The sequence below is a fragment of the Lissotriton helveticus genome, chromosome 4_1, assembly GCF_964261635.1.
Source record: "Lissotriton helveticus chromosome 4_1, aLisHel1.1, whole genome shotgun sequence".
Classification (NCBI taxonomy): domain Eukaryota; kingdom Metazoa; phylum Chordata; class Amphibia; order Caudata; family Salamandridae; genus Lissotriton; species Lissotriton helveticus.
The window spans coordinates 202,689,011-202,703,392 of NC_136063.1; the positions used below are offsets into that span (position 1 = coordinate 202,689,011).

A 14,382-nucleotide genomic window follows, 5' to 3' on the forward strand; every position below is an offset into this window, starting at 1 on the left:
TACACGGCAACCCATCAGGCATATAGTCAAAAAAATTAAAATATACAAAATTAAAGGCCTAGCAAGGATTAACACTCTGCATATCTCCCCCCCACCCCTTCCAGGTTTTTCAGGGAGAGGGGTAACCAAACCCCCTTGCCCACTGTGATATTCTGCCACATCCCATGTGACATGTAGGCTTTATCACAGTATTATAACAATCCACCTGTAAATGCCTACTGGCTTTAATATGCGCTTTTCATAGTGTGTAGGCCTACTGTCTTTGTCGCAACTTTAGTACACAGATCAGACCTGTAGCCTTAATCATTGGGTTGTCACCATATCTAATGTGGTCTTGCTGCATTGAGCATAACCCTTCCAAGATAAAAACTGCACACAGCTTCTGCCCCGTCAAATGCAGTGTTCGGGGTACTCAAAATGTGGCTTAAGCCCCTCTTAGTAGCACTTCTTAAAGCTCTTTAGGTTTTGCCTCGCCAAAAAGATGCGCTCTGCGCATCTTTTTCGCGCAGGCGAAAACCTGATGAGAATTGTAGTGTGCTTTGGGTCGGCCCTCCTCATTCATTGGCTGGCTCCGTAAATGGAGCCTTGCCATTGGACGAGGGGCCTGTCCGTCAATGCCGGACCAGACACGGGGGCGTTCCCGACATTCTTTGGCTTTTGCCGACGTCACGCGACGCCGGGAACGCCCCCGAGTCTGTTCCGGCATTGCCGGCACCTCCCTTGCTCCCCCTCCCGCTTGTTTCCTGGTGCCCGCCTTCGTGCTCCGGCCGGCCGTCGTCAGCGTCTCTCCTCCCCCTTTCCCGCCCCCTCCCGCTTGTTATTTCAGTTATTTGCTCAACAAAGAATATTTTGAACCTCTGTATTCTAACCACTGCTAAAATTGGTGCATAAACTATTATAACTTCGTCCGCCAGAAGAAATCGTTTCAGATTCCGAACTAATGCTACGTTTATTTTGCTGTGTATTTACTTATCACTAAGCGCAGGGGAGATTCACAAAATCAAACACTAGGCCGCATATATCCACACGTCGGACCTAATGTCCCGCCATGTTAGGTGTAGCTGGCCGATTCAACACCGTTTGGGCGTGGTTAGATGCTTTGACTCCATTCCCCGTTTCTTATATCCCTGGGTAACTTGCACCCACTCTAGATTTTCGCCTGCATATGGGGAACCTTATATTGAGAGTGCGCAGCAGCAAATATAAGACAGAGGCGAAGTCCGCTTTTCTCACGAATGACCACCAACGCAGCCTCTCCCATCTGGATTTTATGTCCGCTCCCCAGAACATAGAGCAGGTCACGTGAGAAGAAATGTCATAAACAAAGAAAAGGGGTGTCACGAGACAGCTCGTGCGCAGGCTCCCCTTGCAGATGTCAGGTTTAGTCCTTCTTTTCTGTCTCTGTTGACAGGTACCGTGGGTTGGCCTGGCTGTCCTAGGGCTGCGCATGCGCTGTTGCTCAGCTGTCACCGCTCCCGGTCTGCGCTGGTGTCGGGCGAGGTCGTCAAGTAGAGCCCGGTGCCTCGCCATGGCTGGCGCTCCCGGGGCCTCAGTTAACCCCTTCCTGAGCGACTCGGAAGAGGAAGATGAGACCGCGGCAGACCTCTTGTCCCCGTCAGGCGGCTCGGAGCCTGCTCTGTCACCAGCTGGACCCCCGGTACCGGCCCCTCCCACGGGCCCTGCAGCGGAGCCGCGCTCGGTGCCGCTGGATGTGCTGGCCGCTCAACTCCTACGGGAACAGCTGGTGCTGACGGCGCTGGAGCTGCACACTGAGCTGCTGGAGAGCGGCCGCGAGCTGCCGCGTCTGCGGGACTATTTCTCTAACCCGGGGCATTTTGAGAGGCAAAGCGGGTGCACTCCGCCCGGAGCCGGCCCCGGGGGCGCCCCAGTGCCGGCCGGGGGGCCCCGCGAGGCCTCGCACAGCGCAGGAGCAGCCGGCGGAGGCAGCCTGAGTAAGTGTTCCTAGTGCATGTGACATCTCTGTGATTAAGAGTGTCAGCGAGGAAGGGGGTGGAACCTGATCGTGAAATGCACAGATCACCAGTGTGCACCCTTGGCACGATTCTGTGTAAGGCATGGTAGTGATGGATGAGTGGGTTGGCCCATCCTTTTGGCTTCATTATTTGTTACCTATCCAAAGAATGATTTTCTGCATCCCCTGTGAGGGCTTGAGGTGCAATGACACCTTTTCCTTCTTCCGGACTTTCTCGCAGCCTGCCCTCTCGCAGCCTGCCCTCTCGCAGCCTGCCCTCTCGCAGCCTGCCCTCTCGCAGCCTGCCCCCTCCCAGCCTGCCCTCTCCCAGCCTGCCCTCTCCCAGCCTGCCCTCTCCCAGCCTGCCCTCTCCCAGCCTGCCCTCTCCCAGCCTGCCCTCTCCCAGCCTGCCCTCTCCCAGCCTGTCCCCTCCCTGCCCTTTCCCAGCCTGTCCTCTTCCAGCCTGCCCTCTCCCAGCCTGTCCCTTCCATGACCTTTCCCAGCCTGTCCTCTCCCAGCTTGTCCACTTCCAGCCTGCCCTCTCCCAACCTGCCCTCTCCCAGCGTGTCCCCTCTCTGCCCTCTCCCAGCCTGCCCTCTCCCAGCCTATCCCCTCCCTGCCCTCTCCCAGCCTGTCCTCTCCCTGCCTGTTGTCGTGTCCCGGCAGCAGCAGGCAGCAGGCAAGAGCGTGCACTGCGTCCCCGAAGTAACAGCCCTAAAGCAAGCAAGAAGTACGCCCCCTCCCACCAATCCCTGTTAGGTAGTGGAAACTGTCCAAACTGGGGTGCAGACAGCCCCTCTCACCTTTCAGCCTGGTACCACTGCACCAGCCGCACTACTTCCCTACTGACCATTCTCCACTTCAGCCCCGTCTAAATTACAATTCCTGCTTGTGACCCTTTTGCCTGCTTGTGCTCGTTTTCGTGACCCTGTTGCCTGCTTGTGCCTCCGTGTGCCCCTGTTGCCTGCTTGTGCCTCAGTTTTCGTGCCCCTGTCGCCTGCTTGTGCCTCTGTGTGCCCCTGTCGCCTACTTGTGCCTCTGTGTGCCCCTGTCGCCTGCTTGTGCCTCCGTGTGCCCCTGTTGCCTGCTTGTGCCTCCGTGTGCCCCTGTTGCCTGCTTGTGCCTCCGTGTGCCCCTGTTGCCTGCTTGTGCCTCCGTTTTCGTTTTCGTGCCCCTGTTGCCTGCTTGTGCCTCCGTGTGCCCCTGTTGCCTGCTTGTGCCTCCGTGTGCCCCTGTTGCCTGCTTGTGCTGTGTGGGTGTGTGTGGAAGGCTCTGTGTGGGTGTGTGGAGGGCTCTGTGTGGCTGTGTGTGTGGGGGGCTTTGTGTGGCTGTGTGTGTGGGGGGCTCTGTGTGGCTGTGTGTGTGGGGGGCTCTGTGTGGCTGTGTGTGTGGGGGGCTCTGTGTGGCTGTGTGTGTGGGGGGCTCTGTGTGGCTGTGTGTGTGGGGGGCTCTGTGTGGCTGTGTGTGCGGGGGGGCTCTGTGTGGGTGTGTGTGGGGGGGCTCTGTGTGTGTTTGTTTGTGTCATTTGCTAGAGATAAAGCTAGTGGCATTGTAAATGACAATGCCATTTATTTATGTTTAAAAAAAACATAAATCAAAATAATGTCAAGAGCAATGCCAATAGCTCTAACTTTAACAAAGGCAAAACCATTGCATTGTAAATGCTTGTTTTTTATCGCATCATGTCTGCCGACTGCTGCAGGTAAATCCAGCCCTAAAAAGGGAACACTTCACAAGAGGAAACTTAAACACCTACCTCATGTCTCAACCTCTGCTCCAAATGCCTTATGTTGCTCCATCTTTTAGATTAGCCAGAACTGGGAACAGGTCATTCCAGGTGCAGGGCTCCAGAATCTGGAGTCTCCTGTCCCTTCCACTTAAGGAAGATTACAAGGTGTTATTCTACTGTCGAAAGGTCAAAACGTGGCTTTTTGATCTTACAACGTGTGATTGCTTCCTTGCGATTTGTGTTCTTCAAAGCCAAGAGCACTTTGCTGGGAGAAGGTTGTGTTCCACAAATAGTCATCATGGACTTACTGAAGCCACACGCACCAAGGATCAGGTATTCGGCTCGTCATGCGCCCGCTGCAAGAAGAAGCTCTGAACCTTCTACTTCAAGGACAAACCATCCTAAAAAAGACAAAACCACTGCATATTGCAAGGAACAGGACCCACTCAAGTTTAAGATTGTCTAACTTGGTCCACTCTTCGCTTGTAAGCTTACCTTGCCTGCACTCGCTTGCTTCCATCCCTCTTTGAACAGCGCTCCGTTGCCTCCCCCTTGGGATGCACAGGTGTCCGTACATGTGTGTGTTTTTGTGTGTGTACACACACACACACATGTTTTCTGATTTACAGTAGGGAGGTGTTAAGAAGTCATGCCCAATATACCAGCTGTAGGTCAAAAGAGGGTGAAATAAAAGATCCAGGAGAAAAGAGTCTTTTAGCACCTAGAAGCCTGCGTTCTGACAAGGCTGTGTGTTTGGCAGGACTGTGTGTACAATGCTTTTCTCGAGACCTCACGAGGGAAGGACTTTTTTCATTTTTCGACGCCCATGGACATACCATTTATAGAAAAAAAAATCGAAAAACAATGGGCTTATAAAGGCGGTCCATTTTGGCGAAGTCCTGTGCCATGCATAGGTGTTGGCGGCATGTCACTGGCAATGACTGAGTAAGAAAAAGCATAAAAAGAGAATAGTTCCAGATCCGAATAGGTCTGCAGGAAGTAAAACATAACAGTTTTCTTATAAGCTTGAGAGATCAAATCCTAGTGAGTGATTAATGCGAGACCCTACATAGCTTCTAGAAAGCTAATCGTTTTTCCAGTTTTCTCAAACACTTCAGTCGCCAAGGTACTGCCACGCTGGACAGCATCTGCAAAAACAGTACAGGGTTTGAAAGTCACCGTAAGGCTTGCAATCGTTTCCTATTATTTGTTCTTGACATTTTTTTCTATGCAATGTTTGTTTTTAGGTAAGCTAAATGGAGTTTGAAGAATGACCGGTTGCAGCGAACCTTTCCATCATTACATCGCTCTTCACTACACTTCTTGCCTGTCAAAGTAGACCTCTGGCAATGCCTCTGGGCGCGACATTCCTGGATTCCTGTACGCATAGTTATTTGACAGTGACAGATTTGTGGGTGTGTTCATCCTGGTTCCCTGAAGAACTGGGTTCAGAAGCGTGGATGGGTTTTATGGTGTCAAGATAGATATAGTAATATTGTGAAAGATTGAAGCTGACAGGCCCAAAGAGATGTGAATGTGTTTCTTGCTGCTAAATGAAAGAATTTGCACCCTCTGCAACACTGTTTAGAAGAAGTTGTGCTTCTCCCTGCTACACCTAATGTTTGTGTTGTGTTTTCACCACGGTGCTAACTTCTCAAACCTACTGGTGCCAATGGGCTGGCACACTTAAGTGACTGCCTTTGGAAAGATTGAATCAAAAAGCAGGCATCTACCGAGGTTCTTCTATTCCCTCTTTCCAGAATGCCATAAACCTTATGCAGTTTCTCCTTTTATTATGTTTCAAGTCCCCCCCCCCCCCTTCAACTTCTTGAGCCCTGCAACTATAACATCCCCTTCTCTCTTGCTTAGAGGTGTTGTCTCGACTCAAGTGATATTTTATTCATTTGGATGGATTTTTATGAAGGCGCTGTTTTTAAGATGTCTAATTTAATTTACTTACAGTCTAATCTGTCATCTCCCCACTAAACATTGGTCAGTGCTGAAAACCATTTTATAATGCAGGATGAAAATAGAGGAAGCGTGCGAAAGGGACCTAGCATGAAACGAAAATACAGGACTCCGTTTCATCAGCATATAAATCTAAATGCGCCCCAAAGAGATACATTTCTACTTATTAAACCAATTAGAGCCTAAATTTGCCACTTCAAATCACGGTTTGTCTTAGTCGTTATTTATTTTTAAAATGACCTAAATATCAGCATATAGAATGTCCAATGACCATAGCCATCTTGGAAGAAAGTAAAATTGATGAATAGCCAACATCATTGGAAAGTACATTGATCTGGCATGGAGTCAAGCGTACCTCAAAACATTAAATGTTAACAGCTTAACTTACCGCAGCGCCTCAAAATTCTGGAATCACAAGGTAAAATAATGTTAAATTAGGTATATAGACTTCTTTTTTTCTAAGCTGGATTGTACTACGTAACCAGCCCTGCAGGGAGGATCAAGAGATGGTGCAAGTCAGGAGTGGGAGGAGGAATGGAGAGGGAGGGAAGGTGAGGGAGTGTGAGGGAAGGCGAGGTGAGTGAATAAGATGCAGAGTACATACTACCATGCCGCTAAATGCAAGGAAAAAGAGCGTTGAGGGGGATAGAAGGCAGGGAATTGCTTAGACACCCTTGGAAAAAAAAAATCTACAGGAGGAAAAAAACGACGGAAGAGTGGTTGGAAAATAGGATGTAGAAGCTAGAAATATTAACTTTGCATGCCAACCTTTTTTATCATTTACAGCATCACCAGTATGATCCTGGATCAACCTATTTTCTAACCGTAGAAACAATTGTATTGTGATTGCCGGCATGGCCCACGGAAAATCCTCTTTTTAACCTATTAAGTTTTGTGGAAGGTAATTTCATTAAGAACACAAAGAACAGATGATGGACTGAATGCCCAGACATGAGTCCCGTGCTCGCTACGCCAAAGATTCAAGCTAGCCTGGCTGATGAAGTGTAATACCCCAAAACTGGTCCCAGGATGCTTGTTTCCGCTCCAGGTAGGTCCTGGCTTGGCATTTCGGGCTGGACTGTTCCCATGAGGAACAGGGTCTAGACTGATTTGCATATGGCCACGTCCAAACTGGAGTGGCGTAGTGGGCAAAAGAATGATGGATTTAACCAAGATCTCTTGACTAGGGGTGAATGTTAGATTAATTCAGCATTCCATCCAATATTTGTTGCTGTAGCACCTTACAAACCTTTGGCATTTTATTTTGAGGCCTAGAGTGGAAAAATAGCATTTCAAGAACATTACTTTCTTTTGAGTAAGTGGTTTGATATTTTAAATCATCACAAATGTGCGATGTAGACTGCGCCTTCTCGTGAGTTAAGATTAGAGTATGAAACTTAAAGGCAATGCTATTGGAATGTATGACGTTACAACGAATTCCGTTGCAACGCATGCCTTTACCACGCATGCGTTACAACGGAATTCGTTTAACACGCATAACCTTTAACTCGAATACATGCGTGGTGACGTCATACGTCGTTAAGAGAAAACGGAAGTTTATTTTCCGATTTCTCTTATACGACGCTGATTTTCTGCATATTGACGTGACTTCAGGTGAGTTTTTTTTTATTGGGGGAGACCCCCCCAAACCCCCCTTTTTTTTTTACTTTTTTCCTTAACCACATATGCCTTTACTACAAACCTCGTAGTAAAGGTATGCGTGGTAAAGGCTTTCGTGGGCATGCGTGGTTAATGATTTCGTGGAAACGGCTTCGTTGTAGTGGCCGTTTCCCTGCTATTGAGTAGTAAATGTGTTGCATATTTGAATAATTATACCTTACTTAAGTAAATACACCTGTGCAGACGCTGAAGAAGTGATCACTGAGAAGGAGTGAAATCTATATGTTACAAACATTGCACATTCCCATGTAACGCCTATTTGGTGCAATATCTAGGGTCACACGGACCTGTGCTTTAAACGGGCAAGGTAAGTGCATGCACGTTTTAGTCTGAAAGGGAGAGTTTATATTTACCTGGAGAGTACCTGCACATCTCCGCACTCTCGGGTAGTGAGTACTGACACTAGTACACTAATGTTTCAAACACTCACTTGAACCCACAGTTCAGGTCTAAAGATATTAAATAATTTAGGCAGCAGGCCCGCACCCTTGCTGTGTTATCCTGGCCCCTGCTGCTTTCAAACCTTCAGATGCGTCTTCCGAGTTTGACTCGTGTGTGTTTGTTGTGCCTGTGGTTCCGGGGAAACCCGACACCCGCCGCACAGGAGCTCCTTAGTGCAGCGAGGGGGATTAAATGCCCCGTAATTAATGCCCGGGCCGCTTCCTCCGTCACTCGCGGCTCTCCGAGAGGGCGCACTCCTCATCACCGCGGTTGCGTTGCATTTTTCCGCGCCCGGGCGTGTTTTGATTTGCCCGGGGAGAGGGAGCTGCTCGCCCGCGCGCCAGAAGAGCCCAGAAGCCGGAAGTCTGCGGCGCGAGGAGCTGGGCTCGGACAGGGCGCCTCGAGACCATGCAGGTGCTGGGGTTTCTAAACTGCGCCAGCGTGGGTGAGTAGCCGCGCGGGGAGTGGGGGTGCGCGGGAGAAGCACCCCTGTGTGTGGGGGGCACCCACTGAGAGCGCGGGCACGTGCGCCACCGGGTTCAAGCAGATCCGTGCAGAACCTGAAGAGGATTTAAAATAGATGTCCATTAATAGCCTGTGGTAACCGGACGCCGTCGCAGTGCACGCCCTCCTGCGAGCCCTCCATGCTTGGCCGGGGTTTGTTTTAGCTTCGCCTTGCACTTGAGGTTGTGTTGAATGTTGTGTTATGTTAGCCACAATTGCATAGCTCGGTATTGCCATTGGTGTGGCCTCTCGGCGCTGTCGCATTTTACATGGACTCCGTGCAACCTTGTGCTCGGACCCGCATGCTGAATGTCTTCATTTCAGTTTAGGAATGCGTTCGATCTTTGTAAACTTGTCACACTTGTAGGGAGAAAATTAAAAATTGCTTCTTTAATATAGATAACGGATGTATACTCTCCCCGCCCACTGTTCGCCCCAACCTTGGTGCAAAAACATCAACGTTGCTGGAGGGGAATTGTCAAAATGATCTCTTGTCTTTGCTTTTCAGGATCGTTAGGTATTTTTTGTTGTTGTTGCTTTTTCTCCGTGTTTTAATGTCAGTTTTGTAAGTATCTTGAGTTGTGCATCGGGGAGGTTGGGCACGGTGTGTCTTATTTTTATCCTAGTGTCATCCGCGTGCTGGTTTCTGCCTGGGACAAATACCTTCCATTTTCAGCCTGGGCTTCTTAGCGACTTTAAAAGCAATTATGAAGAAAATAGACTTAAGCTAAGGAGCACTTAAGACCATTACGACCTGGAGACGCAGTCACACCTGGCACTAAATTACCTGCACGCTGAATGATTTACAGTGAGGCATTTTTTTTCTAACCACAGCTTTCTCGAAGGTGAGGGGCTGCAGTAACTCTTCTGAAGTTGATTCGGAGAGCTTTGACCACAACAAGCAACCCCCAGTTCGGCGACAGGCATCTGTCATACAATCCCCCAATCAGGCAACCATTGTCCGTCACACAATCCCCATTTGGGCAACCAGCATCCATCATGATATCGCCATAAGTGTAACCAGCATCCGTCGTGATATCGCCATGAGTGCAAGTAGCATCCGTCGTGATATCGCCATGAGTGCAACCAGCATCCGTTGTGATATCGCCATGAGTGCAACCAGCATCCGTCGTGATATCTCCATTTGGGCAACCAGCGTCCGACATGACATGTTAATTTGGACAACCAGCATCCGTCATGACATGTTAATTTGGACAACCAGCATCCGTCATGATAATTCCCATGTGGACAACCAGCATCAGTTATGATAACCCAGATTGAGAAACCACCATTCATCATGGTATCCCCATGTTGGCAACCAGTATTCGTCATGGTAACCCCATGTTGGCAACCAGTATTCGTCATTGTAACCCCATGTTGTCAACCAGTATTCGTCATGGTATCCTGATGCTGTCAACCAGTATTCGTCATGGTATCCCCATTTTGACCATCAGTAACCATCACATCTAGTCGCAAAAGGTGGGCAGCTATCACCTTTCACACAATCCCCATTCAGACAATCAGCGTCCATCATGCATTCATCATTCGGGTAACCAGCAACGAGATCCATAACCAGCATCCATCACGTAATCTCACTTCAGGTACCCAACATCCGTCATGCAATCCTGAACATGCGTCCATCACATAATCTCCATTCAGGTAATCGGCATTCATCACGATATCCAAAACGAACGTCGATCATGCAGTCCCCATTCAGGAAACTAGCATCATTCCCTCAGTTTGTAACCAGCATCCATCATAAAGTGCTCATTCAAGCTTTCTGCATCTGTCACACAATCTGTAACCTTACTCAAAGTTCTCAGTTTAACTCTATGTCGGTGGTGCATGTTGCTCACACCTGCTTGCATACAAATATGTGGATGGTGCCAGATGCACCAGAAGGTCTTCATATAGCTTTCTGACAAAGGTCCCATCCAAACTTCTACTGGGACCTAGATGAGTGTTCTCTGTAGGCATTAGAGAACCGCTGGTGCTTGGTATGAACTTGAGGTTCTCAGTTGGCCTTAATTTGTACGGGGCGGCACTCCTTGCAGACCGGGATCGTTCATTGCAGAAAACATAACATGTGTATTTGTAAAGTGCACGTTCCTCCAAGGGTATCTTGACGCTGTTTAACAGAAGTTTATTGGTACCCAACTATATGCTACTCATTTTACCGACCTCAGAAGGATGAAAGGCTAAAGGGACCCACCGAGATTTGAACCTGTGACCATGAGGTGGAGCATAGGCTCCTACAGTGGATGCATTAGTCCACTAAGCCACCAGACACGCACAGGTGGAAGTGGTGCTTAAAACAAAACCAATGCTAAAACATTGTTCATCAGATGCAGTTTCTGTAAACTGCTGTTCCATAGTGTCACTTGCCTCCCTCTGATTTTAAGGTAGAATTCGATGTTCTGGTGTTGCTTGCTAATGAAGTCCAATGCATGTTTTCATATTTGTTAAGCCTGAACTTTTACAAGACGTTCAGCGATATGTGCAGTCACTGAAGCTATGTTATTTCTGACCAGCGCATATGTAGTACTTAAATTATAAGCTGATTATTTCTCGTGTAAAATGCTTCCTGAGTTACACGCTAGTAAGTAAGAGGCTAGAAGGGGCTTTCTCCAGGCCTGCATTGCAACTGGCTGCTTAAATATTGCCACCATGCTTTATAAAGTGGTTAAGAAATTGTTGTTTGCTAGCCAGCTTTTGTTGCTGCTCTTGGTGGTTAGCCAGAATGGAGTCAAAAAATCAGCATGGATGTCTTAGTAAAACTTGAAAATCCTCTTCAAGCTACAACTTGCTTACAGGGAGTTGAATCAACTTTCATCCTGCGACAAACTTTTTAACAAGAACCTCACCGCTCTGGGCTTGTGAATTCCATCGACATACTATTTGAATCTGTGTTTTGATGGCAGCGCAAGGAACAGTGGACGATGGAAATTCACTGTGCCACAATTTCATGGAGGAAGAAATAGCGGGACAGATCAGGTATCTTGTTCAAAATGTTATTATTGTATAGGTTTGCCATAGGAGACATGTTTCCTCAACTTGGCCAATAATAATCTTCTTGCATACACTGTGTAGTCTAAATCTGACCAAGGCAAACCCTAGACAACTTCTATTAAGTTTGAAGCAACTCCCATGTAAGCAGAAAATGCAGAGATGAAGTATCTAATTTACAAATACATTAAAGCAGTGTAATTTCATGCAGCAGCCCTGGAGTTTGAGTCTTATGTAGCATCTTGCCCCGTTATTGCACTGAGCCCCTATTGACAGCGAGGTTTGACCACGTTTTATATTGTTTTTTTAATTTAATTTTTGGGAATAGTAACAAAAACAACAAGAGACGTGTAATATAATGAGAAACAAAATAGTGACAATGGGCTTAAAGGTTATATCAAAGCGTACATCCAGAAAGTATGAAACTGAAACATAGAAGGAGAGCGGGTGAGCCTCTCAGTCTAATTTAGTGAGTAAGGTAAATGTCAGGGGAAAGGTAAAAGAGTAATCAACTGAAGCAGTAAAAAAGGCATGAAATGGAGGGGTTAAGCCATGTGTGGATGGAATCAGGGGGGTGAGTTTTGCATACAATAGTGAAACTTTAAAGGGGCTTGGAGAGCTCTACAGTCGAGATGTCTACTCTCTGGTGGATGGCTCTAGGTCTTGAAGTGACATGCAAAAATCCCTATGGTGGTGATTAAAATATATTTGATTTAGGTTGCATTGTTAAACTATATTTGATTTAGGTCGCATTGTTAAATTACATTTGGTTTAGGTTGCATTGTTAAATTACATTTGGTTTAGGTTGCATTGTTCAATTACATTTGATTTAGGTTGCATTGTTAAATTACGTTTGGTTTAGGTTGCATTGTTAAATTACATTTGGTTTAGGTTGCATTGTTAAATTACATTTGGTTTAGGTTGCATTGTTAAATTACATTTGATTTAGGTTGCATTGTTAAATAACATTTGGTTTACGTTGCATTGTTAAATTACATTTGGTTTAGGTTGCATTGTTAAATTATATTTGATTTAGGTTGCATTGTTAAATTATATTTGATTAAGGTTGCATTGTTAAATTATATTTGATTTAGGTTGCATTGTTCCAGTGAGGAGCATCCTCAAGCTGGTTTGCGTGACAGGGCACATTCAACTTTGTGGCTAGGTTGGAGTGTCAGGTTCTTCCACATCACTGTTCGTCCTCTGAAGCACAAGAGATCATAATATAGTAGGGAGTTGTGAGCTGATGTATGACAGTCTAGTGTTTAGATCACAAGAGCTTTACGGTTCATTTTGGAACCAGGTTGGATGATATTGTTAATGGAGTTGAACATTGTACAGTATTTCTGTAGGTCAATAAATTCATTAGCGATATTGAAACGATAGTAAAGCCTTAAACTGCCCACATATCGAAAAAACATACTAATATAATATCATACCTAGAGTGTACAGACGTCACGTATATAGAGTGCGTGCATTGTCAGTAATCCATACACACACAACAGTAGTAAGACTAAAATAAAACCATTTTAGCCCCCCCCATAAAATAAGTTACAGTATAATGCTTCTTCTAAAATCTATAGTGCCTCAAATATAAAGTGCGGTTCTAACACAACCAGAGTTTCTCTAGTGCAAATATAAGCCTTCGAGCATCTCTTTTATCCCCGACATTGCCCTCAAGAGTGGTTTCAAATAGTATTTCCTTAAGCCCTTATGAAAACCACAAAATAAGATAAAGTGCCATGTGCTTTGAACTGACGCCCCATATCAAGGACATGGTGTTAAGACAGGTGGGTGCTTTTTCATTTCAGGGAAGGCAACAAGATGATGGACTATGTGTGCCTAGTCTTAGTTAAATTAACACAAAGCGATGCTGAATGTTAGTTACCCATGTCAGATAGTGTTGACATCCCTCAGACAGACCATATGATCTATACAGGTAGCCACAATGTGCTTATTGAATTCGTCGGGCATTCTGAGTTCCTTTCTGTGATTAAAAAGGGCATTTTTTCACTGCACTTTTCTCTAAGGAGGAACAGCCAATAGAGTTAGACCAAATCAATAAAACAAACAGTAATTTAAAAAGATCATTGATCTAAACAACCAGGGTATTTTCATGGCATGGACGAGGGCTAGGCAGTCCGATATAATACACTTGGTGAAATGTGGTTCTTCTTTTGCCCAAATAGACTGCCAAACTAAAAGGGTTTTTGAGGCTAGTATATCCTCTAGGAAGTGCAACCCAGCCTACTTGTGTAATATAAGGATGACGCTGGTTTAGGTGTGCACAATAGACGGAAAAACCAAGAATCTTTCCTCTGCAGGGGTTGGCTTTGTGTATAACCCCACTGGCTTCCCCAAAGATAGCAGTTGCTAAATCCCTTGCTTTGTAAATTTCAGCCCTTACCTTCAGTGGGCGACTACCAACCTTGTGAGAGAATATAAACACTCCCTCACTTATTCTGCTCAGTTTCAGCTTTGTGTTTAGAGCATGCTGGTCTCAGGAACCACTACTAACAAATAAAACAACACTATTTCTGTCTTGGTTCAGACCTGTTTTGCTGTCTTTCTGAAGACCAGAGTGCACAATGTGCAGTGGAGAACTTTGACTGTGTAGTGAATGGCTGTTGTGGTGGAACATATTATTTTGAACCAGATCTCTTTCCAGAAATTCAAAGGTGAATTGATGGCTAAGGTAGAGTTATGTTGTAATCTTTTAAAGTGAGTGGAAGAAACCATTGAGAAATAGTGAGGATTTTCTTTTGAGATCTCAATTTGATCTAGATTTTTGACCAAAGAAATGAAACAAGAGAAACTCTGCCATTCCCTTCCTCAATTCCCATAGAGCCATAATCTATGCCGTTAGCCTCCCCAGCTTCTTTTCAGCAGTTAAGGTCATGGCGCACCAGTCTTCGGTTGAATTCTCGAGCTATGCAATGAATGATATTGGTGAATAACGCAGTCATTTTAGAAGCTAGCATGTCCTTGCCAAAGACCAAGTGTTCAGGTTTGATTGGAAGGGGTAGGCATTTTCATAGGCAAGGATCTTGGAGAAAATGTTGCAGTCCGCCCTGACCGAGAG

General features: G+C 46.3%; 1 protein-coding gene across 7 annotated transcripts in view; it reads left to right on the forward strand.

Moving 5' to 3' along the window:
- The window catches only part of PTK2 (protein tyrosine kinase 2), an 858,662-nt gene that overhangs the window by 79,360 nt on the left and 764,920 nt on the right, over positions 1 to 14,382 (forward strand). Inside the window, exon 1 of one of the 7 annotated variants that reach the window (XM_078686686.1) lies at positions 8,138 to 8,235. The exons of 5 other annotated variants lie outside the window; for them this stretch is intronic. In XM_078686686.1, the coding sequence (XP_078542812.1) occupies positions 8,199 to 8,235 (37 nt within the window). In that variant the 5' untranslated portion in view covers positions 8,138 to 8,198. Of the gene's footprint in view, positions 1 to 8,137; positions 8,236 to 14,382 lie in introns of those variants that run through there. One more of the 7 variants, XM_078686688.1, reaches the window with a different exon arrangement.